The 25238-nt window shown below is 43.2% G+C and overlaps 1 protein-coding gene across 4 annotated transcripts in view; it reads right to left on the minus strand.

Moving 5' to 3' along the window:
- Window positions 1–25238, minus strand: part of TLE1 (TLE family member 1, transcriptional corepressor) — a 101037-nt gene that overhangs the window by 20628 nt on the left and 55171 nt on the right. For 2 of the 4 annotated variants that reach the window (XM_010350718.3, XM_010350717.3), the window contains exons 9-14: window positions 14260–14376; window positions 10330–10383; window positions 9664–9816; window positions 7565–7709; window positions 6332–6519; window positions 4523–4599 (exon numbers count right to left, since the gene is read on the minus strand). In XM_010350718.3, the coding sequence (XP_010349020.1) occupies window positions 4523–4599; window positions 6332–6519; window positions 7565–7709; window positions 9664–9816; window positions 10330–10383; window positions 14260–14376 (734 nt within the window). Of the gene's footprint in view, window positions 1–4522; window positions 4600–6331; window positions 6523–7564; window positions 7710–9663; window positions 9817–10329; window positions 10384–14259; window positions 14377–25238 lie in introns of all 4 variants that reach the window. The other 2 variants (XM_003940003.3, XM_010350716.3) reach the window with 1 other exon arrangement.

Consider the following 25238-nt stretch of genomic DNA (forward strand, 5'->3'; position numbering starts at 1 on the left):
CTTCCCTACACCCCTTCCTAGGCTGTGTGCTCCCAGTGGGGTCCCCTTTGCCTATGCAGGAGATCGCAATGAAATCTGTGGAAGTGTGGATGGAAAAGAAGTGACAGGGTCTGGATCTTAGTGAGCAGGTGACATGGGAGCCCTAAATCACCGCCCACAAGACAGGGCTAAAGATAGACAAATTCTAGCCAGAAGAGAAGCCTCAGGGTGGCGTGGAGGTCTCCAAACGTTGAAGAGCTGCCACGAGGATGATAGATTAGCAGTGTGCTGTGTGGTCTCTGGGAGAAGGAAGGGCCAAGATTGATGGGTCAAAGTTCCAGGGAGACAGATTGAGCTCAAGGGCTAGGGCTAGAAGACTTTTCACAGAGCCATGGAAAATGCATTGCTCTGGGAAGCAGTGGGTCCCCATCCTTGGACACGCACAGTCAGAGGCATGCAGTCACTGGGTGAGGCTATCTTAGCAGACTTCAACCACGGATGCTCATTAATACTAAAGAGATGTTCAGGTCCCTCCTGCCCCAACTGAATTGCGCTGACTATAACACTCTTAGAAGGCACTCATCCATCCACACGTGGACCCCTCAAGCTCTCTCTGTGCACGACACAGACTGCCTTCCCTCCCTGGTACCCTGGGAGACTTATTCCTTCCTGCACATAGCTTCAGTGTCTGTGCTCACCCCATGGAAGTCTTTCTGACCCTAATTTTGGTCACTTCTTTACATGTCTCCCTAACACCCACTGCTCTGCATCAAGAGCACATATCACAAGTTAACCAGGATATTTACAGTTCTTTTAATCATGTAGTCAAGCCCCCATGGGCAGAGAAGGCTGAGAGCACCCTCTTTCCTGGAGCATGCCTGGCATCATGCACAAAGCCTGACAGTCCACACTCAGTCTACGAATGGCAACTGCGCCTTCCTTCTGCCTCATCCAAGCATTATTTCTGTGGGTATTTTGCAGAAAATTATTTGTATAACCTTTAACACCTTGTTCACTCTACCCTGGATACATGAGTTTGTCCCCATTTCTCTTAAGTGCCTCAGACCAGCACTACTCAATGTGTGGTCAGCAAACACTGGCTACTGTTTGCAGTGAGAGGAGTGCAGTCATCAAGAGTGAGCTATAGCAACCTGAGGGTGTAGGGCTGCAGACTCCTCTAACAACAAACAATGGACTTGGATTTTGTATCTTTTTCCTCCTATTTATTTGCATTATATGTTACAAATGTATCCATCTTTGACTTACTGGGTAAAAAAACTGGTCTGTTACCATAAATGGTTTGAGCAGCACTGCCTTAGGCAATATTACTTTACTAAATAATAAGAACAGCAAGTCCTCTCATACTAATTAATTAGGTAAATATGGGTAGTAAGATTGTATATAGCCCAGATCCTGGCAACAATGGCAAAGTTCATTTTTCCTTCTGATATTGTCTATCTTCCTCACATAATATGGCTCGAACATGATAGAATCCCTTAGGCTGGGCACCTGCAGCTCATGCCTGAAGTCCCAGCACTTTGGGAGGCCAAGGCAGGAGGATCACTTGAGCCCAGGAGTTCGAGACCAGCCTGGGCAACACAGGGAGACTCAGTGTCTCAAAAAAGAGAGAAAGAGAGAGAGACTTTAATTATTTTAGAGAGAGCAATGATTGCTCAGATCCAAAGGCCAATGGCCATTTTGACCAACATGAGAAAAGCATCCTGACATGTGAGTCTCACAACTTTGGCCACCGTGTCCACTGTCCTCTTCCTTAGGAACACTGTGATTCTAGTTTGCATGGCTTTGAACACAAAGAAATGCAAGGTGCTCACAAACCACGGACGAGAATTCTTGACTCTAATAAGCACGATACTACGTGTAACTCCCTTACATCTGCTCATGTTAGCACACATAAACACATGTAAGGAACAGGGTCCAATTTAACTGTGACCACCCACCAGCCTTCCACCCTAGCATCACAGCTCATAGCTCTACTCACGGCCTTCCCCCACTGCATCCCTGATTATACCCAAGGTGGGGGCTTAGCAGCTGAACACACTCCCTGTACCTCTAACTCTTGAAGCTGGCTTTCCCTAAGGGTCAGCTGAACTTGGCCTTATTTGCCTGTTATTCCACCGGAGGTTCATCAGTTACCGGTATTACTGTTTCTCATCACAACTTTACTGGTTTGCCCTTTATCCGCTCACCAATCAGTAGAACACAACAGCTACAACACTGCTGATACCACAGGTCAGAAATGCTCACAAGTGCCCCAAGGACCTTCCAGGCTGGAAGCAAGGGGACATTCCCAAATTCCAACGAAAGCACACCAGGTAATAAGCAGTTCATGGGTACTCAACTGGAAGAAAACTACCAGCTAAGTGAGCACTGAGCAATGCTACCCATGACTCCAACCCTGCTCTTCATTGGGCACAGATGTCATCTTAAATTCCTAACATCGCTACTGATTCCTAGTGTAGACAAAAATCTCATTTCATCATGAATCAAATTACTGTGAAATAGATATAAGAATGCATGTAAAGTACAGCAGTGGGAATTGGGTTTCCTAAAAAGCAAGTGATAGGGTAAGAAATTCAATTTTATCTCATGCTGGTGGTTTATTTGAAACAAGGCTATTAACAAAACCACATAAGGATGACTGGGCAGCTGAGTGGACTGCTCAAAGTAATTCACCATGCTGGGAGTGGTGACTCCAAGTACTTTGGGAGGCCAAGGCAGGAGGATCGTGTGACGCCAGGAGTTTGAGACCAGCCTGGGCAACATAGGGAGACCCTGTCTCTACAAAAATAAATTTTAAAATTGGCCAGGTGTAGTGACACAGGCCAGTAGTATTTGCTACTCAGGAAGCTAAGGCAGGAGGACTACTTGAGCCCAGGAGGTCGAGGCTGCAATGGGCTGTGATTGTGCCTCTGCATTCCAGTCTGGGCAACAGAGTAAACCTGTTTCTAAAAATTAAAAACTCATTGTGACACGCAAGTGATGTACTGATAAAGGCTAAAAGCAACCACGTGAAGGCAATGATATGACAAAAACAAACAGAAGGCCTAAGACATGTAGCACCAGTACCTCTATTTTTTAAAAATCAGCCGGGTGCAGTGGCTCACGCCTGTAATCCCAGCACTTTGTGATCCAAGGTGGGCAGATCACCTGACATCAAGAGTTCAAGACTAGCCTGACCAATGTGATGAAACCTGTCTCTACCAAAAATACAAAAATCAGCCAGACGTAGTGGCATGCGTCTGTAATCCCAGCCACTTAGAAGGCTGAGACAGGAGAATTACTTGAATGTGGGAGATGGAGGTTGCAGTGAGCGGAGATCACGTCATTGCACTCCAGGCTGGGCAACAAGAGCAAAACTCCGTCCCCCAAAAATAAAATAAATAGCATTTGCAAAGATCTGCCCTTTTCTTTTCTTTCAAGACAAGAGTCTTGCTCTGTCACCCAGGCTGGAGTACAGTGGTATCTTGGCTCACTGCAAACTCCGCCACCCAGTTCCAAGCAAGTCTCCAGCCTCAGTATCCTGAGTAGCTGGGATTACAGACACACACCACCACGTCCGGCTGATTTTTGTATTTTCTGTAGAGACAGGGTTTCACGACATTGGCCAGGCTGGTCTCAAACTCCCAACCTCAGGTGGTCCACCTTCGTTGGCCTACCAAAGTGTTAGGATGACAGGCGTGAGCCACCGTACCTGGCCTCTGCCATTTCTATCTTAGGAAATGGCAGAGTTTTGCTACTAAGCGAAACAGACCTTCACATTTCAATTCTGCTGTTTAAAAAATCTGAGAACATCAGAAATTCTTTGAAATCACACTTCTAATTACTGACATTATGAAAAGGAAGCAATTTTTTAAGTGACCCAGGAAGAATATCCAACCGAGTCTTTAAAATTCCAATGCTTTTGTGCACTGGACACAAACTGAACCTTAACTTCTCCTTCCTCCCCACGAAGCCACTTCGCTTTTTATAATTCTAGATCTCTCGGAGTACTCATCAAAACTTCACTTGGAGGTAAACCTGGGGTGCTGGCATCCAACACAACCTGCCCTTCAAATAACTCTCGTTTCCACCAAAATAAGAAAAAGGTGGCACTGAGCTGGGTAAAGAGATGACACATTTCAAATGTCTGAGCCTGCAAGAGTTCGTGACAGCTGAGTGCCCACAGCACAGCACTGTTGGAAATCTCCAGCAGCTGCCCTCTAACCAAATGGCAGAGCAGAGCAGCTTTCTGAAGGGTCAAGCGAGGAGGGCCGACCCCCTCCAGCGCGCTCCTCCCACCTCGTCCTCATCTCCAACAGTTTCTCTCCAGAAATAACTAAACTTAGGAGATCACCCCCAGGGAGAAGACAGAGGCATGACACCTACAAGCTGCCTATTTATAGAAGTGTTAATCCTCAGGAAAAGACACCAGAAATCTCCTTGGAAACGCCCAGGCCTGTACTCCCTTTGGAATTCTAGTCTGCTAAGACCAACGACTGAATAACCACCTTTAAAACAAAACTAAGGTCTTTGAGGTACTTACGGTTTCCCCCCAGGGATTCCTGCCAGGTTTGGAGGAATGGTAGGTACTCTCATGTGAGGAGGAGGATCAAAACCCACCTGGAAACAAAAGTAAGACATTGCAGACTCAGTTTATTGCAGCAAGCACTTTGCGAACATCAATGTCTTTCATTAGAAACTCATATATCCCACCGGGTGCAGTGGCTCACGCCTATAGTCCCAGCGTTTTGGGAGGCTGAGGCGGGCAGACGGCCTGAGGTCTGGCCTGGCCAACGTGGTAAAACCCCGTTTAACTAAAAATACAAAAATCAGCCAGGTGTGGTGGCAGGCATCTGCAATCCCAGCTACTCGGAAAGCTGAGGGAGGAGAATCACTTGAACCTGGGAAGCAGAGGTTGCAGTAAACTGAGATCGTGCCATCGCATTCCAGCCTGGGCAACAGAGCAAGACTCTGTCTCAAAAAAAATAAAAATAAAAAAAGAAACTCATAGATCCCCAAAGCAACATAAATGGGAACAGTAACATGGCCTAGTGTTTTTCTTTTTGATTACAATGCAAGAGGTAACAGAAGCACCCCTGAACACCACAAGACCCACTTCCTTTTTGGGAGGTGGAGAGGAGATGTGATCTACTTGCGTTCTGAGAACCATCTCACCATGGTAAACACTTCCCATAGACTTGCAAGCAAGTTCACAGAGCAATGTGTTTTATTAGGATTTCTCAGCCTCAGCACTATGGTCATTTGGGGGCAAACAGTTCTTTTCCTTGTTGGAGGCTGTCCTGAGCACTACAGGACGTTGAACAGCATTCCTGGCCCCTATTATTTATGTGACAAGGGAAATCTATATCTGCCCCCAACTCTGTCCCCAGTTATGATAATCAAAAGTGTCTCTAGATAGTATTAAATGTTCCCAAGGGACAAAATCATCCCCAGTTGCATACCATGGGTCTAATTTAATGCTTAAGAATTCATACATGGATTCCCACTTTGTGCAGCGTAAGGACAGCATCTAGTCTCTCAGCTGACCACCTTACTTTGAACACTTTTGTCCAGAACTGCACAGCCTCTCCTACAAGGGCAATATAAGGAAAAACCAATGAACCTTAATGTCACTGCAAACTAGTGGAGGTAATGCTATGTGAACAAGGGACAAGAGAGAAAAGTGCAGGACATATTGCAAACAGCCAATCTTACCCTTCAAATGCAGTTTTATGTCTTCTTGGTTAAAAGGTAGGCCATTTGCACAGTGGCAAGAGGCAAGGCAAACAGACAAGAGACAGCGTGCCCCTTGGTTCAGACTGTCCAGAATTCTACCGGTTTGTTTACAGAGACTGCTGCTTATACGTAAGTCATGCTATTGGGTTTAAAGTGTAACACGGGCATATAAAGAGAAAGTGATGGCTTCTCAAGACATTTTTTTCTAAGGCTTACTGATGAGAAAGAAAAAAAAACTTAAGAAAACGAATGAAAAGGCTTCTGTGAACCACTTGAATTATTTCATCGCCTTCAAATTAAAAAAAACCTACTTTGGTGGGAGAAAACCAGACGTCTCCTGAACCACTAAAGGAGCTTCTAAACAGTGTCTTTTTCATCCACAAAACCAGTAAAACAAAAAGCATTTGGCCCTCACTTAATGGAGCAGCGTGCTGATGAAGGCTAACAGAGGAAGGTGAGTGTGCAGCTGGGACACTGGGCGTCTTTGTCTCCGAGGTGTGTGGGGCTGGCTGCTCCTGCCCACGCAGCGAGGAGAGGCCTGGCCCTGAATCTGACAGTGCTCAGTGGAGTATGCAGTGTTCCTATCCCAACCAGAGCCCACCCAACAGCGGCCTACCATGGGGGAGCGCCCGTAGGCCACCACAGCAGCCGCGGCGGCTGCAGCACTCATCTGGGGTGACATGTTGTGTAAACTGGCATAGGCGGCACCTGGGCTGGTCAGCTCGCCGTTCATGCCAGCGTGGGGGACCATCCCAAAAGGAGCAGGGTATGGGCCGGGCACTGCCAGGGGTGTCCTCAAGCCAGCTGCTGAAAGGAAACACAAACCACACATCACTTAACTGACCCAATCCATCAAACCTGACCAGCAATCCTGGCCTCATCATTTGTTAGCGTCACTCATCTCACGGGCAGAGAAAAACAGGGAAGGCTTCTGGGGGTGGGGGAAAATCAACTCCGATTTATACACTGGATCCCTCCTTCCCCAGGGCACAATTCATCTCCAAGAAAGAAGAGACTCCAGGGGAAGCACAACCCACACATTTTCTCATTGATGTAAGTGGCAGCACTGGGAAGCCAGGGGAATTAAGCGTATTACCATACCCAATTTACAGAGGGCAAACCAAGGCACAGACACTAAGTGTTTACCTGACTTAATCTCAAAAGAAGATTTTCTCGATAAAATCCAAGATTTCTCTTTCAGTCCGAACTTTCCATTCCCTGGTACCAATTCCAAATGAAAACCCAATCCTGGATTTATGTAAACCAAAGCACGGGTTTAGGAGGGATATTTTGTTGCCTATTTTCCTTTGGGCCCAAGTTGTTGCTTTTTTTCCTTTCCCACTGGGGAATGTCAGGTTGCAAATTATGAGTTTTTTAAGGGCTGGCGTAACAGGGAAACCCTCCTAATTTCTACTGAAGGGCAGAACACTGATTCCTGGAGCCTCCCCAAGCAGAAAACCAGTAAACTATAGTCTGCAAGGAGCACAGCTGGGCCGGCCAAACCGCTGTTTCAGCCAATAATAGCAAAGTCAGACACACAATGCTAGTTAGGTAGGGAGTCTTGTGTTCAAAATAATTATCAGAAACTTTACTAAAGTCCCTAGGATTTGAAATATTTAAAAACAAAAGAAAAGCTGAAGGTAAACAGTTGGAGACTGAACAGACTGCAGCTGCTGAAACCCAGGGACAAACATCTGTTTCTTATCATGGCTTTTTCCGAGATAGGAAGGAGGGCGGCCATAAGTACATTTCATATTTGTGGGGCAATTGCGTCACAAGATTAACAGACAACAAATCAAGCTGGGAATGGGAGAAACCAAACAAAGCACAACGAGAGGCGATGCTCTACCCGCTTGGTTAACGAGGGGGTCTATGGCTGGAGGCTTGCCGAGGCCTGGACGGAGGCCTGGAGTGGCGCTGGTGCCCGGCGTTGGCATGTCGCTCCGAGGCGTTGGTGTGCTGGATTTCAGAACAGGCGTGCTGGCTTTTTCATGCTGGTGTCATTAAACAAATTAAATGAGTATTATTTTTAATCCAAGCCATATTACACAATTTATCACAACAGCAGCTGGGACACTGGGCACCTTCTAGCTACTCCCTCAGCCAATTTTCATAAATCCACACAATGTTGACAGCATTAACTTGTGAGCGAGAAATGTTGACCTTTCCTCTTCCTGCCAGAATTAAAACTCGAGCTAGAGACACAGAACATGATCACACTTCTTCCTCCGCAGATTTTATTTTAAAAGTATTTTCCATCAGGCTTGTGGACTTTGGGTCTACGCCAAGTTAGAAAGATGACCACCCAGAGAATATTTCCCAGGCACTCAGAAACACATGCGCCAGCCGCCAAGAACGTCCCAGGAAGACCCCTTTTCAAGTCTCCTTTTTCGGTAGCCCTGGGATTGAGACAAATGGTGAGAGAGAGTGGCACTGTATCTCAGAGACAAAAGCCTCAGATCTAGCCTTACCAATATGCCTAAAGAGAACAATGCTTTGGAGTTAAGTGTCACTGCCCACTTGCCTGCACAACCAAAGTGGACCCACCAGTGCAGATCAGAGACTGAACACCAACAAGGGGCCTTTTGGAATCCAGACAGTAAGGGGGTTACATGGCACCTTCCCTGGCCTTTCAACCTTTCACGTGCTTTACAGCAGAGTCCAAGCAGCACTACAGTGTGGCAACGAGCACAGGCTAAAGAGAGCTCTTTCTGGCCTTGGATTATGGGCCACAGCTGTGTAGCCTTGGTAAGTTATTCATTCGCCCAACTGGTAAAACAGGATAATGCCAGGAGGGACCAGGTAAGGATTAACTGCAGGCTTGTTATGAAATGTTGTTAGAAGATGACGCAGTCTACAAAGTTTGTTGATTGAATAAATGAGCACATGAGTGGGCTCTGATGTACCAGTTCCTGGATTCCCCTGGGGCCTCCTTTCTGCATCACTGATCTGACAACTTCATAACATCGGGGCATGCTCCACAACATGCCCCGATATCAGAGATCAGTCTACTAGGTAAATAGACAATTTAAGAAAATTAAGACTTAAGAATCTCAGAAGTTTAAGGCGGGGCGCGATGGCTCAAGCCTGTAATACCAGCACTTTGGGAGGCTGAGGTGGGCAGACTGCTTGAGGTCAGGAGTTCAAGACCAGCATGGTAAACATGAAACCCTGTCTCTACTAAAAATACAAAAATTAGCTGGGCATGGTGGTGGGCACCTGTAATCTCAGTTACTGGGGAGGCTGAGGCAGGAGAATTGCTTGAACCCAGGAGGCAGAGGTTGCGATATGCTGAAATCATGCCATTGCACTCCAGCCTGGGTGACAGAGTGAGACTCCATCTCAAAAATAAAAAAGAATCTCAGAAGTTTGAACCATTTGCCAACTGGGAAGTTTCAGAGAGCTGTGTGGCAAGGACATATGCCCCAAGTAAGAAGGCAAGGAACATGGACACGTGAATACCCTCTCTAATCATGACCCCAAAAGAGACGAGATCAAAAGTAAATCCTGAATGGGGACATAGAACAGAAGGACGAGTTTCACTTTTTTTTTTTTTTTTTTACATGGAGTCTCACTCACTCACCCAGGCTAGAGTGTGGTGGCACTATCTTGGCTCACTGCAACCTCTGCCTCCCAGGCTCAAGGGATTCTCCTGTCTCAGCCTCCTAAGTAGCTAGGACTACAGGCTCCTGCCACCATGCCCAGATAATTTTTGTATTTTTAGTAGAGATAGGGTTTTACCATGTTGGCCAGGCTGGTCTTGAACTCCTGACCTCAAGTGATCGCCCACCTCAGCCTCTCAAAGTGCTGGGATGAGTTTCACTATTAAACTCTTAAAAACACCACCCTCAAGCAGCAAACCCCCAACATTTCAAATACTTCAGGGACCTCCAGTCCAAAATGAAAAATACACTGCCAAACAGGCAAGTGTCAGTATTCTTTACCTACCAAGCTCATTTCTTTGGATTTCAAAGAAGTGGAACTTCCCGAGGAGGCTGTGGAAGCTGGGCTGCTGGAAGCATCCTTCTTGAGCAGGCGGTTTTTGTCAATTCCATTTTCCCTGGGAGAGTGGGCAGGGCTTGCTCGTGGAGAAGAAGGGTCCTCAACAAGCATAATAAAAAGTTTTCATGATTTAGCTTGAAACAGACAAAACTTTCCCTTTCCACACTCTTTCTCTAAATTAAAGGACAGTGCTGAAAGCACTTCAGGTTGGGGGTGCGCAAGGTGACCAATACCATGTTATAATGAGCAACATGGTATCTGCAAATATACCCGAAAACATGCCATGAAAAACAACCCCACAGTCATATCCCTCTTTGTGCCTCAGGCTTAAGAACTTTGCCTAGAGGGCACTGGAAGGAAAGGGGAGCCAGACATCCAACTTAGGCATTCAAAATATCAGGGGAAATACCTTTTTTTTAAAGGGAAATAAAACTTTATGTTAGTTAGACCATTATTGCTCCATACATGAGCAACCATTAACTTCTTAATGTAAAAAGTTACAAGAGATCCCCCACCGAAGGGCTCTACTTCCTTCATTCACTGTTAGATTTTTTTTTTCATAACATTATTCAAATCATTCTGAAGATAAACTTTGATGAAAAAAATGGTTACCTCATTAGACACATCCACAACTAAGTTGTCATCGCTTTTGTCACCGTCACTGTCCTGAAAAAAAGAAACATTAATGCCATTTACTAAAGGCTAAGCATGGGTTTGAGGCACAGTTCGATTTCTTTCTACAGTTCTTGGTAGTAGACAGGCTAAAAAACTACCTGGGACAGGCCTGTGGGTTCTCTATCAGTTTGCCAGCCCTACTAATTAATATCATCTTCCCCCTCTTCTCAGCTGACCTGGGGCTATGCAAAGCTTCAGGCAGGAATTCTGTAGCTGTAGCAAACCAACTATCCAATCACAACTTGTTTACAGGTGAAGGCAAGTTGCAAATACTTGGCAGACTGTAAGAGCTCAGTAATGTTTGCAACAGTGAGCTGAAATCTCTAATTTGCAATCTGCTTACCCTTGTATCAGAGTTTTTCCATTTGATGTCAAGGTAAACCATTTTCCCTTGGGGTTACAAGTAACTGCAAAAAAACGAAACGAAACAAAACAAAACAACAAAATAACACCCTCCCAGCAAAGCTAGCTGCTGGATGGAATAAGCAAACAAAACCCAATCTTTTTCTGTTAAGTAACGAGTAAATTAAAAATAAACCTTTTTAGCAATCAGCTTGAAGTATTTCTGGAAAGACGGGAAAATGATAGATGGCAATATCTGAAGGGCACTGGGATCCTGCAATAGGCCTCTCGTTGTCCCTTCATAAAGCTATCATATTTACTAATCGGAGGAAACTCCAAAGTAGCAATGGGTTTGGAAAAAATTAGGAAAAGCTGTTAATCCAGGCACGGTGGTTCACACCTGTAATCCCAGCACTTTAGGAGACCGAGACAGGCGGGTGGATCACTTGAGGCCAGGAGTTCGAGACCAGCCTGGCCAGCCTGGTGAAATCCCCATCTCTACCAAAAATATAAAAATTAGCCAGGCATGGTGGTACATGCCTTCAGTTGCAGCTATTCAGGCAGCTAAGACACAGGAATTACTCGAACCCAGGAGGTGCAGGTTGCAGTGAGCTGAGAGTATGCCACTGCACTCCAGCCTGGCTGACAGAGCCAGATTCAGTATCAAAAAATAAAAAAATGGAGGCTGTTCAATTTAATGATGCGATCACCCCTACATCAAGTTTGAAGCAGGCTGAACAAGTCTACTTTCTTAGCCAAAAGGTTTCATGTCCATTAGGGTAGAGTAATATTTTATACAATGGAGGCATATGGAAAAATCAGGACAACTCAATGGGTTTGAATGTTTGAAAAGGAAGAGGTCCCTAATTTATGATCTAAACAATCTTTTACAGATGTTGTTGTCAATGAAGAATATAGAAATAATATCTGAAAAACATTAGTACATACAAATGCAAATACAATCCACATTGGCCTAATGTCGGCCCACAAATCTAGGCTAGAAAGTTTACCCTCAACTCTAAATTCAGGTCTTAAATGTTGTTTTCTAATCATACCCAGAGCACTACACGTGGGAGACCAAATTAATTTTCTTCAATAGCGTGTTACAAGATATACTTTAGCCACGGTTACAAGGGCACCATGCAATTCACTAGTAACAACTTAAAATTACAACCAATGAGGAAGCCTGGGCAATCCTAAATAACAGTCTATTGAAATAAATATTTTCATGCGATAAAGAACAAAACTAATACTAACAAAAATCTGTTTTCTCTTGGTAAAGCCCACAGCAAAGCACAAATGTTTCCAAGCATTAAAGGTGGTGGTGAAAAACATAATCTAAAAGAGTTTCTCTTTTAGAAAGAAAATTACAAAAAATGGCTATGAAGTACGTATACAGACTGAACTGGCAAAAAGTAGCAATCAATTCCTTTATTACAATGGAATTCTGAAATGAGTTTACTATGACTTAAATCTTAGCTTTGTACTGGACCCTTCTGCAAATATAAAGCTTTACAGAACAGTACATGTCTGTCATCAGTGATCTAAGGTTGGAGGGCTTTGTCCCAGATTCTCCAACATACTCTCCACACATGGTCCCTAACCATCTATCCAACCAGATGAACCTAGTACATGCAGTTACAAAACTACCATGCCAGCTTGGTAGTTCTGTACCTTCCTCCAAGGCCATCAGGGACATAGCCCCAATTCGGCTTGGCATGGTAGTTTTGTAACCTCCATGTACTAGATTTGTCTGGTTGGGTAGATGGTTAGGGGCCATGTGTGGAGAGTCATTACTAAATAATTAGAGCATTCATTACTAAATAACTTACTATATACATCAGCCTCATGAAAAGCAATTCAGAATTTGACATCAGCAAATTTCTGCATGTCATAAACCTTCCAATTTGCCGTTTTTTTTTTTTTTTTTTTTTCTTGAGACGGAGTCTCTCTTTGTTGCCCAGGCTGGAGTGCAGTGGCACCATCTTGGCTCACTGCAACCTTCATCTCCTGGGTCCATGCAATTCTCCTGTCTTAGCCTCCCGAGTTGCTGGGAATACAGATGCCCAACCATGCTCAGCTAATTTTTCAGCAGAGACAGGGTTTTGCCAAGTTAGCCAGGTTGGTCTTGAACCCCTGACATCAGGTAATCCACCCACCTCGGCCTTGAGCCACTGTGCCCAGCCCCAACTTGCTTATTAACACCTTACCTCACAAATGAAAGTACATGTATGGGACACTGGCTCTGGGCAACAGACAGGGAAGAATGGTATGTGCTAAAAAGCATTGGGCTAGGGTGGGGAGAACCAACAACTTTGTTTCTAACTATGTTATTAAACCATAGTGCAAAGTGTGAACCGATGTCAGGATCTCTGGTAAAATAATCCAATACTGGTGACTGGGTTTCAGCATCTTAGCATAGAGTCAAAAGAGCGGGGACACTGGAGCTGGGGTGCTGCCAGGCTCTATCACCAATTGTGACTTCCAACAAATCACCAGGATGTTACAAGAGTTCAATGACATAATCCATGTGAAAATCACAGGGTCCCTGGCACAAACTCCAGGCGGTGCTCAAAAAGATGTTACCTATCATTAGCTATAGGCTTGGGCCAGCCAGCAGGAGACACTATCCTGTATCTAGTGTTTAGACCTCCACTTAGCCTGCACAGTAGACATCTCTTCCTCTAGGGCCATCAGGGACATAGCCCCAATTCAGCAACTCCACTTTCACACTGTTCCTGAGAATGCATCCATTCTGAAACAGAAACTCAGGGACACACAGGCAACTCCAAGTCATACATCAGCTGCAATGTTTATAATCCTGAGACCAGAGCCAATGGCCATCTGGCTTGGTTTGCTTTCCTTTTGCATGTGGTTTTAGCTGGATCTGTGACTAGAGTCCTCACTCCATCAACCAGTAGAGTGACCTCATTTACATAATTTAAACAAGAGGCCTCTGGGGTTTCTTCCATTTTTACGATGAACTTAGATCACTAGAGCGCTCACTGTGGAAGATGATGAACTCTGCCTTGAGAAGTAGTATGATCCTGTATTATCAGAACAGCATCCAAACAGCTTCTGTGACACTAAAATCTTTACTCTATTTTAGCAGGAGTGGCTACTAAATTTACAGGGTCCAGGACAAGATGAAAAACGCAGAGACCTTGTTTAAAAATTGAGATTGCAAATATGGTGAGATCAGAGCATTACACCAAGGGAGGGCGCGGCTGGGGGGACTCCTAACGAGCAGGGCCCTGAGCAACCGCACAGCCCACAAAGCCAGCCCTGTATGTTCATATTCCCTTTTGAGTAACAAAGGCAGGAAGTCCAAAGCATTAACACACAGCCCAGCAGAAGCATAAATTACAACCTCAAAGGGAAATAATATCCTACAGTCTAAGAACCTGTCCTCTTTATGCTATTATTTTTAAGGACATGGCATTATCACTAAGATCATATACTTGGATACTCACTTAGGTGAGCAGTAAGCAAGCAAGTATTATTTCAAGTCCTTTAATTACTTACATAGTGGCTGGAGTCCTTATCATCCACTTTCCTTTTCTTGATGTCATTGGAAAATTCAGGCCCATTTCTACGTTTATCTGTGCCTCTTAGACTGTCTGGGACCAGGAGGGAATTACTCTGCAAGGCAAAAAAAATTAATCAAAGATTTCTTCCCAAGCCTCTTTGTACACATGAAAACCCAACCTTGATGTGACAACTATTTTTGAAAGGTGATACCTACACAGCCTTTCATTCCGTTTAATTCATCTCATCTAAAGACTTTCATGGCAAACATTTCTAGAGGTTTACACACTTAAAAGGGAGACCCTGGGCCAAGTGTGGTGGCTTATGCCTGTAATCTCAGCACTTTGTGAGGCGGAAGCGGGTGGATCACAAGGTCAGGAGTTAGAGACCAGTCTGGCCAACATGATGAAACCCCGTCTCTACTAAAAATACAAAAAACAAAAAAAAAGCCCAAAAAAACAAAAAATTAGCTGGGCATGGTGATATGCCCCTGTAATGTAATCCCAGCTATTCAGGAGGCTGAGGCACGAGAATCTCTTGAACCCAGAAGGCCGAGGTTGCAGTGAGCCAAGACCACACCATTGCACTCCAGCCTGGTCGATAGGGCAAGACTCGGTCTCAGAAAAAAAAAAAAAAAAAAAAAAGGCGGTGGGGGAGGACCCTGACTTTGCAATCAAACCATCCAAAATTAGGTGTATTCTTCAGGTCTTCTTGGAATTATGCTTCTGTTCCATTTACTGTTTGAGAAATAGGAGCTTGCTGTGTTTGTATGTGGATGTGTTTTTATTCTTTTCCACTGCAACTTCCTGGTCAGAAACATAAATGGCCTACGAGCAAATCTTGAGATTACTCTATTAGACATTTTCTTTAACTGTAAGAGTCAATGTGTACCACTCTAAAAAGGCACAAAGGAAGCAGTGGGATTAACAGCATGGTTTCCTAAAAGGCAAATCACATTTTCCACAGCAGCAATAAAGAAACTCTTTTGAATTCTTGGTGTTCCTTGCCAATAGCACTGAAATTTAAGACCCAAGGGGGGAATTTCAGACAGTGAATCTTCAATAGCAAGGCCAGCTCCCACACAAAAGCAAGAACAAGGACTAATCTTTTCCACAAACCACACAGGATACTTTCATTCGCATATGCTGAGTACGAACTGTTGACCCAAAGAAAACAGGCATTTTAGATATTTTGGGGTCACATGACATGATCTGACATTTCTTCAATTCCCATCTCCCCTCAGGCTAAAGCATCAGAACATGTTACAATGAGTTCTTTTAAGTGTGGGATTAGCATATGCAAGGGGGCAATTTGTTCAGTGATGTGTTACTGCCCTGAACAATGTTGAATGAGCTGTGCAAAAACCTCCTTTCACAAAGCCCAGATAACCCCAATCTCTGAAGGATGTTTGAGAACTAACAGGGCGGGTGTCCAGGGCCAACAGACAATTATGCTACCTTTCCCGGCCACAGTGTAAAATAGAAGGGGCTGGGGAATACCTTTAGGTTAGACCACATCTAATGCAACAGCATACAACAGGAGCAAGTATTTTATGGTACCTTGTTAGAAGCATTGAGTTTCATTTCTAACCAGGCAGAGGTAATCAGCCAGGTGTCCAGCCCTCAAAGCTCCCTTGAAAACCATGGACCCCACCCTTGGGAGTGTTGTTCTCAGCTCAACCACATACAGGAGAAAATCAAAACTGGGAACCAGAAGGCAATCTGAAGCCTCTTGGCCCGCATCAGGGACTGACTCTAAAGGAGCTGGGCTCTTTTATTCAGGACTCTTGAAGCTACACAAATGCCGGGAGGCTTAGACAAAAGCAGCTGGGAGGGACCAACGCAATTCAATATAGAGAAGCTCAAAGTAATGTCTTTACCACAGTGGTTGGGGCCGAAAGGTGAGCCGGCCGGATCCCTAAACTAATTACCTAGATAAATGTCCGCTAAAAACTAACCCCTCCAACCCAGACCCACAGCCTGATAAGGCTGCAGGAGACGTCACTCTTGCAAAGTGCTAACACGCCCTCTGAAAAGCTGGGCCAGGGCAGCAGCTGCTTGCTCACACATGGGAAATGTGTTTAAATACACCTCTCTTTTCTAGGTTATTTCAGCCCCGTGGTCTCCTCCTCCAGACTCTGAGCAGCATCCAGGGCAGGGCTGCATCTTACTCAACTTAACATCTACCGAAGTGTCCAGTAAAATGGGGTATAGAGTCAGTGTGTGCTGCCCAGTTTTAAGTTAAAGTCTCTCTCCAGAGCCTTCCAAGCCCTCCTGCTGTCATCAGCACTGCACGTCCAAGCCACGGGGCCATTCCAAGACAGCTTCTTAATGTCCTGTTTAATGATGTCAAGTGGTACTGTGAACGTAAAAGTAAACTACACTTCTGTTAGAAACAATACAGTTCCTGTTAGAAACAATACAATTCCTGTTCGAAACAATAACCTTGCTACACAGCTGAACCTTTAAGACCGTCAAGCTTTGAGGCCTCTGCGTCTATGTTCAAAGTTACTACTGTAATTTCTGCTTGAGCAGCTTAAATGAAGCCTATAATCTGAATAGGTTTTGAAAAGCTCTGAAAGTTTCTCCCAGTGTGGACAGGGCTGGTAATTAGCATCCCTGCTTAAACAGTCCCCGTTCAACAGTAGACTTCAACAAGTTACAAAACAAGATGCCTCATCCTACCTTTGACACTGTAAAATTGACTCAAAACAAGATGCCTCATCCTACCTTTGACACTGTAAAATTGACTCAAAACAAGGCAGCGGAGAGTGTTGGCTGGAAAGGCCCAGGAGAGCCAGTCAGACCTGGGGATCCCTGGAAGCCGGGCAGGCTTTCTACTTAAAGCCTATCCCACCAAAAACAGATCGCTTCCTTTCCCCTTGTGCCCCTGAACCCAGATTTCTGTGTATAATTACCCCTGACTTCTTCCAGCCCTGAAGCTGCCTTCATTGTTGTTCTTGATATGAGCAAACAGTTCCAGCCTAATGAGCTTCACTGGCAGCAACAGCAACCATTCTGGTTTTTAAACTACTGCCTGGGGGGCCCTTACCTTCAGGATTACCTCATTTGTTCCCAAAAACCCAAAAGTGACTTTGTGGGTACTGCATTTCTTGAGGTATTTTTCCCTCAAGCTGTGATTTCTCCTCATGCACCCCCTACTGTGTGTTGCTTGTGGCTCCAGGGTAGAATACAATCATTTTGATGGCCATTAAGAGCTACTTTATACATATTTTAAGACTTCAGAGATTAACCTGGGTATTGACTGAATGTCATGTTGATCCTTTAAAAATTTGAATGCTAGGTTGTCTGGGTCCAAATCTAATAAGTCGAGGCAACATTTATGAGGACACTAGTTTCAAAAGAATAAAATACAAGTTGCTTTGCATTAAGTTATTTAAAAATGATCATGAGGCCAGGTGCAGTGGTTCATGCCTGTAATTCTAGCCCTTTGGGAGGCCGAGGTGGGCAGATCATCTGAGGACAGGAGTTCGAGGCAAGCATGGCCAACATGGTGAAACCCCATCTGTACTAAACAAAAGGAAAAAACCAAAAGCAAAACAGCCGAGTGTGGTGGGAGACGCTGGTAATCCCAGCTAGCCAGGAGGCTGAGGCACAAGAATCGCCTGAACCCAGGGTGCGGAGGTTACAATGAGCAGAGATCGTGCCACTGCACTCCAGCTGGGTGACAGAGACTGTCTCAAAAATAATTTTAAAAATTAAAAATCAAAATCAAAAAAATAACATTGGTCATGCATTCTAAACACAGCAAATAATTAGAATCAAACCTGACAAGAGGCCAAAGCAACCTCTGAGACATGTTACCTCCTCCTCCCCCAACTCCTTTAATCTGGAGGATGAGGATGTCCAGAGACAGAGGTGATTAGCCTGAGGCCAAGTGGCTATGTCCACCACCTGATGACTCCTAGTACAGTCAAAGTGCCTCCCCTCTCAGAAGAGTGATTTTTAAACTCAAGTTTACAGACATAGAACACCTGTACCCAAAAACGCATTTAAAAATCCACCCTGGCTCTTTAAACTACTGTGCATAATATTCTAATGTGACACAATACCTAACGCATGGTTTCTCTGACCCACCTCCTAACCAACAGAATGCCTTGCTTTATCGGGTTAGATGCCTTCCATACCAAAAATAGAAATGTGTAATTTTTTTTTAAATGCACACTTTAAAGTCTACTTTAAAATGAACTAGGAATAGCCCCAAATTCCTGCGTTGTCACTCAAATCCCAAAATTAACACTGAAAAAGACCTCAGCAGACAGTGATGAAGCAGCCCAGGTATGCACAAGGTTCATGGGATGCCAATCACCGCAGGTAATCATCCTATAGACCCTATTTGCCGCTGCAGATCCCTCTTCCCAGAGTCCATGTTTTGAAAGATTTTAATCTACCAAACAGCATTCATCAAGTAGAATTTGTTTTTCAAATATTTATTTGCCAAACAAATATGTAATCGAGAATCAGCGTTTTAATCATTATTGAGAACCAGTGTTACTATACTGACTGATACATTCTAATTTCAGCCAAGAAACCCAATGTTTTATTTCACCTTGCAGCTGGCAAAATTTAAATCTGCCAGGATTTTTTAAAGACAGTAAATGTTGGGCAGACTTCTATTACAAATGTCTCAAGGACTGAGATTTATAGACTGTATATAAGTTTTCCTTTGTTTTAAGTTTGTTTTCAAGAAATAAACAAAATTTACCTCATTTATGTCTTCTACAGAAACTCAAAATAGGAGTTATACAGCCCACGGAGGACATTACAAGCCTGGGCAAATCAGCTGACAACACACTGTTTTCAAAACAAACTAAAATTGTAAAATCAAATGATTTTCTACACCTATGTGTGACGCACACTTATGGGTACAGGGTCAAGTAAAGCAATAAAGAGAGAAGCATATCTGACAAGTCTAAAAGAAAAGATCCCCCTAGAATGCTCACCATCAGAAACATAAAGAGGGTCCAGAAACAGACAGAACTGGCATGACTTTTATAAAGAAAGTACATGAGATGATTACATGAGGGGCAACAACAAAGAAACCATATACTCTACAAGAAGGGATTCTCCCTCTCACAAAAATCTTGAATTCCGTGAGAACACCAAATCTCAGAGGGCATCTTGGGCTGGCAACAAGCAAATTGCTATTTATTAATATATGCTTCCTGAGGGTCACATCTAACTTGCACTAATAGGATGACAGAATAGAATGGCTATGACAGCAAAAGAGCTGGTCAGAAGAAAAAAGTAATGGCAGATCTTCCAATATTGCAGCCTACGTGCATTCTGAGACAAATTCTGAGCACAATTTCCTAACTCTGGGAACCATGTTTTATTAAACACACACCAGGATCTTTCCCTGCGGTAATGGCCTCAAGGTAACTAGATAATTGGCAAAGTGTTTGCATTTCCTGGATGGGAGAGGCCAATATATTCTTTTAAAATAAAACCAAAAGAAACATTCCAATACAATTATGAAACCATAACTTCACATAAGAACTTACAATGTAAGTAGATGGGCTGACTGATCCTCAGAGAGTACCCATTGGCATCAAAAGAAAACATCGAGACTAGGACTCTATTGCTTTATCCTAACCATTCGGCACAAGTGATATGTCTATTTCATGCTCCAAACACCCACTCAAGACTAAGGTAGCAAAGACCCAGCCACTTCGGTAAGGATAAAAACCAGTTTTTCTGGCCGGGCGCGGTGGCTCAAGCCTGTAATCTCAGCACTTTGGGAGGCCGAGGTGGGTGGATCACGAGGTCAAGAGATCGAGACCATCCTGGTCAACATGGTGAAACCCCGTCTCTACAAAAAATACAAAAAATTAGCTGGGCATGGTGGCGTGTGCCTGTAATCCCAGCTACTCAGGAGGCTGAAGCAGGAGAATTGCCTGAACCCAGGAGGCGGAGGTTGCGGTGAGCCGAGATCGCGCCATTGCACTCCAGCCTGGGTAACAAGAGCGAAACTCCGTCTCAAGAAAAAAAAAAAAAAAAAAAAAAAAAAAAAAAAAAAAAAAAACCAGTTTTTCCAGTTCTTGCTCCAAGAATTTGACTTTTATTTAGCAATTTAACAGTAATGGTTGTTCACATCTACTAACATATTCTGGAAAGTAACCTCAGAAACTATATATATAAAAAAAAGCAAATTTAATAAAATGCTGCCCTGTCAATGCTACCAAATACTACTCACAGGAGCCCTGATGAATCCTGAGACCTCCAAGCAACTTTTCTGCCAAGTCCAAACCCTGAAACGACCAGCAGCAAAACTGAAAGGAAAACCTACTCATGCATACAGCAAAAGCAAGACAGGTTTCCCTAACGTAAAAATAAAGCACATTATTCAAATAGATTTCTTCAGCTGCCATGCTGATTCCCCTTGGGAACTTTCTCCTCCCTGCAGGAAAAAGTGTTTGTGTCAGAGGTACAGATTGGAAACTCGTGACACCTCATTTATCCTCAGTTACACTAAGGCAGTAGGAACCTAATTTACTAGCACACTCCACACTGACAATTAACTTCTCCGTGAACATTAAAACAATTAGGTAACCACGCACCCCATCACATCTGTGTGCCTTCTCCATCTACACCTGGTATCAATTAAGCCATCACCCTGTGCTGTACTTTTTGCTACAGTCCAATTGGGCATTTATATACTCTGCCCGACACTTTAACTAATGTATTTTTAATCCATAAAACTAATGAGATCCCCACTTGTCAACAACATGGACAAAGTTGAAAATCTGTCCACTGGCAACCATACCACATCTCAGAACCCTGCCTGTGCAGCCGGTCTGAAGGGCACAGGTCAATGTTTCACACAGTTTAAATGCAAACTATGGGAAAGAACTAGTGCATTCCTGCACCTCGATTTTTGGAACTCATCACTGCAGAATGCAGGTGGCTGACTCAGGCGGACTCATGGAAAGGCAGCCATGCAGGTAACATACGGGGCCAATAAACGTTGAGCCTGGACAGGGTGCTAAAACCACAATGCCTTCGTCACCATCTCATTTCTAGCTGGCCCTTCTACCATCCTTCTCCAGGCAAAGCAAAACGAACTCTGGAGCAGACAATAAATACATTTAAAATTAATTTTTAAATAACCGCCATTTCTGTCCTCTTTGCTCTCTAGCCCCCACTGAGATACTTGCTAATGCAAGAAATGGCACTGAAACTACAAAGCATTAGGTCAGGACTTGACAGCACTTATTATACCTTCTTATCTCAAAGATGAGGACACAAAGTTTGCTGTCACGTAGGTCCCAGTGATGAAATGATAAAAATGATTATAGGGACAAAAGAAAAAAACCTGCTCACAATTGTAGGTTTTCTAATTACAGCACACAAACTGAAGTCTAAAAGAGGTTTTAGAGGAAAAAAAAAAAATTGTCGTTTTTTATTTTTCTAAAGAGTAAAGATACCCTATTTTCACTGCAATCACAGTGAGATAAAACCTGAGTGTTAATCCAGTTGCTCCAACGCCCCGATGTCTACCTGGTGACTTATTCCACCCACTGTAAACAGACACCTCCACCTGGTATAGGCTACTGACAATCTAGAAACCACCGGGACTTTCCCTTCAAGGATTCACCCTACTCACAGCAGTCATGCCAACTTCCTCGAAGAGGATCTATTTTTTTAAGCAGAGTTTTTAACTTGGTCAGAAGGAAAACCTGCCCAGAAGACTGCTTAAGAAAACTTAAGTGTTTTCCATTGTGCCTAAAAATAGAAATTTTAGGTGACTCATCTCAGTTTTGGCCTTTATTTCCAGGCAATCTCTTAATGCGTCAGGTCAAGATTAAGTCATAAGATTTTAGGCACAACAGCACATCCTAGGCTGTGTCTACTTTTGAGAAATTTGAGTATCAGGAAAGTGATCAAGTTAATAAGAGGTCACTTTCATGGTGCTGACATGCTGAGAACCATCAGTAACTGTCACTTTGGCATGTGGACCCTTATTTCCATAACTGCCTGTGTAATGTGCATTTTAAAAATGAAGAGAAAACCAAGGCTGGGTATGGTGGCTCACGCCTGTAATCTCAGCACTTTGGGAGGCTAAGGCAGGAGGATCACTTGAAGACAGAAGTTTGAGACCAGTGTGGGCAACATACTGAGACTCTGTACAAAAATCAAAAGAAAATTGTTTTAATTAAGAAAATAAATAGGAGATAAACCCACAAATAACAGCATTGAGTGTAATTAATGGTGCATTTACTGTTGTCTTGCTACTCTGCAAAGGGCACTGCAAGGAGGACATTCCCTAAGCACCTTCTATGCTGTTAGCCTCCCACCTGAGGCCTCCTAACCCTCTGCCTGTGAGGCAACCACTACTATCGCCATTTACAGATAGGACTAGGAAGGCATAAAAGGATGGAAAAGCCTTGTCTGTGCAGCCAGAATTCCACTCAGGTCTGCCTTTGTACAAAGCTCATGTTGATTCTACCACCCCTGATGCTGCCATGGTTCCCATGGGCCTCTGGGAGTGAATGTGACTTTTTTTCCTGAAAAAGACCAACCGTATTCTTTTACAAAGCAAGTCTCACATTATTAACTCCTCCTTGCCTTCTATAATGTTGTTGTTTTCAGAAAAAGCGGGGGAAGGGTGGTCCTGCCTCTGCCAATTAACTAGTCAAAAACAGCTAGAGAAGAGTGACAAAACAAAGAAACCACCTTATATTAAACAAGGTGATGGCTGTAAGTATCTCTAGGTAAGTTCTAAATACAAACTCCTGGTGATTTTAGAAGTCAGTTACAGAGTGACAACATGGTCCCTCAGACTACTATCTCTCCATCTCTGTTAACTAAGTAACTATGTGACTGGGTAACTATGTGACTGGATGCACCCAGCCTCTTTGATAACACCATGGTGCTGTGCCATATGGCCGGACAGAGAGATGAGTGGTGCTTAGACTGCTCTGGGTCAGGAACCCCTTTTGAGAATCTGATGAATTATAATCTCTCCCCAGAATTCTGCAAATGAGCCCAGACCCACCACAATCTGCATACACTTACACAGTCCATCTGTGAACGCTGCTGCTAGGTCTACACACCGTCTGCTCTGGAGTCTCCCCCAGAGTCTCCTTCCTTTTCCAAACAGTGATCACTCTGACTAGGTATTTCAGTATCTTACATTCAACAAATGTTTAACTGTGACATTAAAAGGGATCATGGCAAAATGAAGGCAAGTATATGCAGTACCTCAAACAGTACCTGGGCACATAGTAAAGGCTCAACAAATATTTGTTAAATGACTCAAAGTATTTAAAAGCATGCCCTTATCATAAATTTTTTTAAACCATACAACTTTCTGTCAATTCACTAAATCTTTCAAACAGCTAAAAATAATGTTCCCTTCAGCCAAAATTTAATGTGATTTATCTTTACATTAATTAAAATATCTAAAGTTGTTTTTATTACTATGGAATGCTACTAAGAAATAACAGCCTTTCTTAGGTCATTTCATATTTCTCTGCTCAATAGCTTCAGTTATATAAGAAAAAAACAGGTATCAAAATTTAATAACAGCTAAAAAATGTTTAAACCAAAGCAAAACCTCTATAAAGTTGCTAGCTTTATCATTCATCCCTTTCTAGAAACTTTAAGGTAGCTTCCATAAAAACTTTCACTCTTAGAACAGCCACGTGTCACTGAACAACAGGGATACTTTGTGAGAAAGGCATGCCAGGCAATTTCACCATTGTGCAAATATCGAATAGTGTACTTACACAAGCCTGGGTGGTATAGCCTATTACGCACCTAGACTACTGCTCCTAGGTTACACACCTGTACGTGTTACTGTCCTGAATATTACAGGCAACTACAACACAATGTAAGTATTTGTGTATCTAAACACACCTAAACATAAAAAAGGTACAGTAAAAATACGGTATTACACTCTTATGGGACCACCATCATATATGCAATTCACTACTGCCGGAAATGTTATGAGTGCACTGACTGCACTTTCGTTTTCTAGGTTTCACATTAAAACAGATTGCTTATTTAAGGTTCATTTGTTTTCTTACTGTAAAATCTTTAACTAGCAAATTAATTTCTGCCACTAAAAATAAACAAACTACCTATCAACCAGTTACAGGCTCACAGACAAAAATCCATACACACCCTCATTCCCTGTGGATCCTGTAAGTGTCTGATTTCTGCACTTGATATAAATATGTTCAATACAGAAAGAAGAGCAAGAACGAATAAAAACAGAAAGGAGTTCGTCTTATTTATGGCCATGGTTCTTAGACTTTGGTCCATGGATCCCTTAAGGGCCCCAGACCCTCACACATTTCCACGAGAGCAAATTTTCTTCCTAAACGTCAACTAAATACTGCAAGAAAGCAAATGCAGAAGAGAGCTATCCTCTTTTAAACTAAATAAACTACAACGCATTAAAGACATTTGTAGACATGCATAACAATGCCATTCTTCCCACTACAGTATTTTTGTTTTGGAAAAGTTATTTTTCATTAATGTTATTTGTATTAATACAATTTAAATTAAGCAGCTCTTCATCTGTTTGATTTTAATTTTTTATTTCTTACCCAGTAAATGTCAAAAAATCAAAATATTAACCCAGTAAATATCAAAATATAACCCAAATAAACAAAAAGTTCTTTAGGGTCCTCAATAATTTTATTTCAAGGGTATCAAGATGGTGACACCATAAGGCTTTGAAAATTGCTGGCCTGTAGCTACTGCCCCTAACCCCTCACTGGATTAAAAAACAGCAGCAAACAGCAATTGACTATCTTGAGCTGCCAAGTAAAATTGAGACCTTCTAATTCAAACCACTTTATTAAATAGGTAAGTACTATAATATTTTAGGCACTAAGAGTACACATCATTTCATTATCCACTGCTTTTCATATTCATTATTATACAAAGTTTGAAGAGCTACTTAATTTTAGGTAACTGTAGCAAAATCCCACTTATGTGGACAGT

Source organism: Saimiri boliviensis, chromosome 2 (genome assembly GCF_048565385.1).
Source record: "Saimiri boliviensis isolate mSaiBol1 chromosome 2, mSaiBol1.pri, whole genome shotgun sequence".
NCBI classification, from domain to species: Eukaryota; Metazoa; Chordata; class Mammalia; order Primates; family Cebidae; genus Saimiri; species Saimiri boliviensis.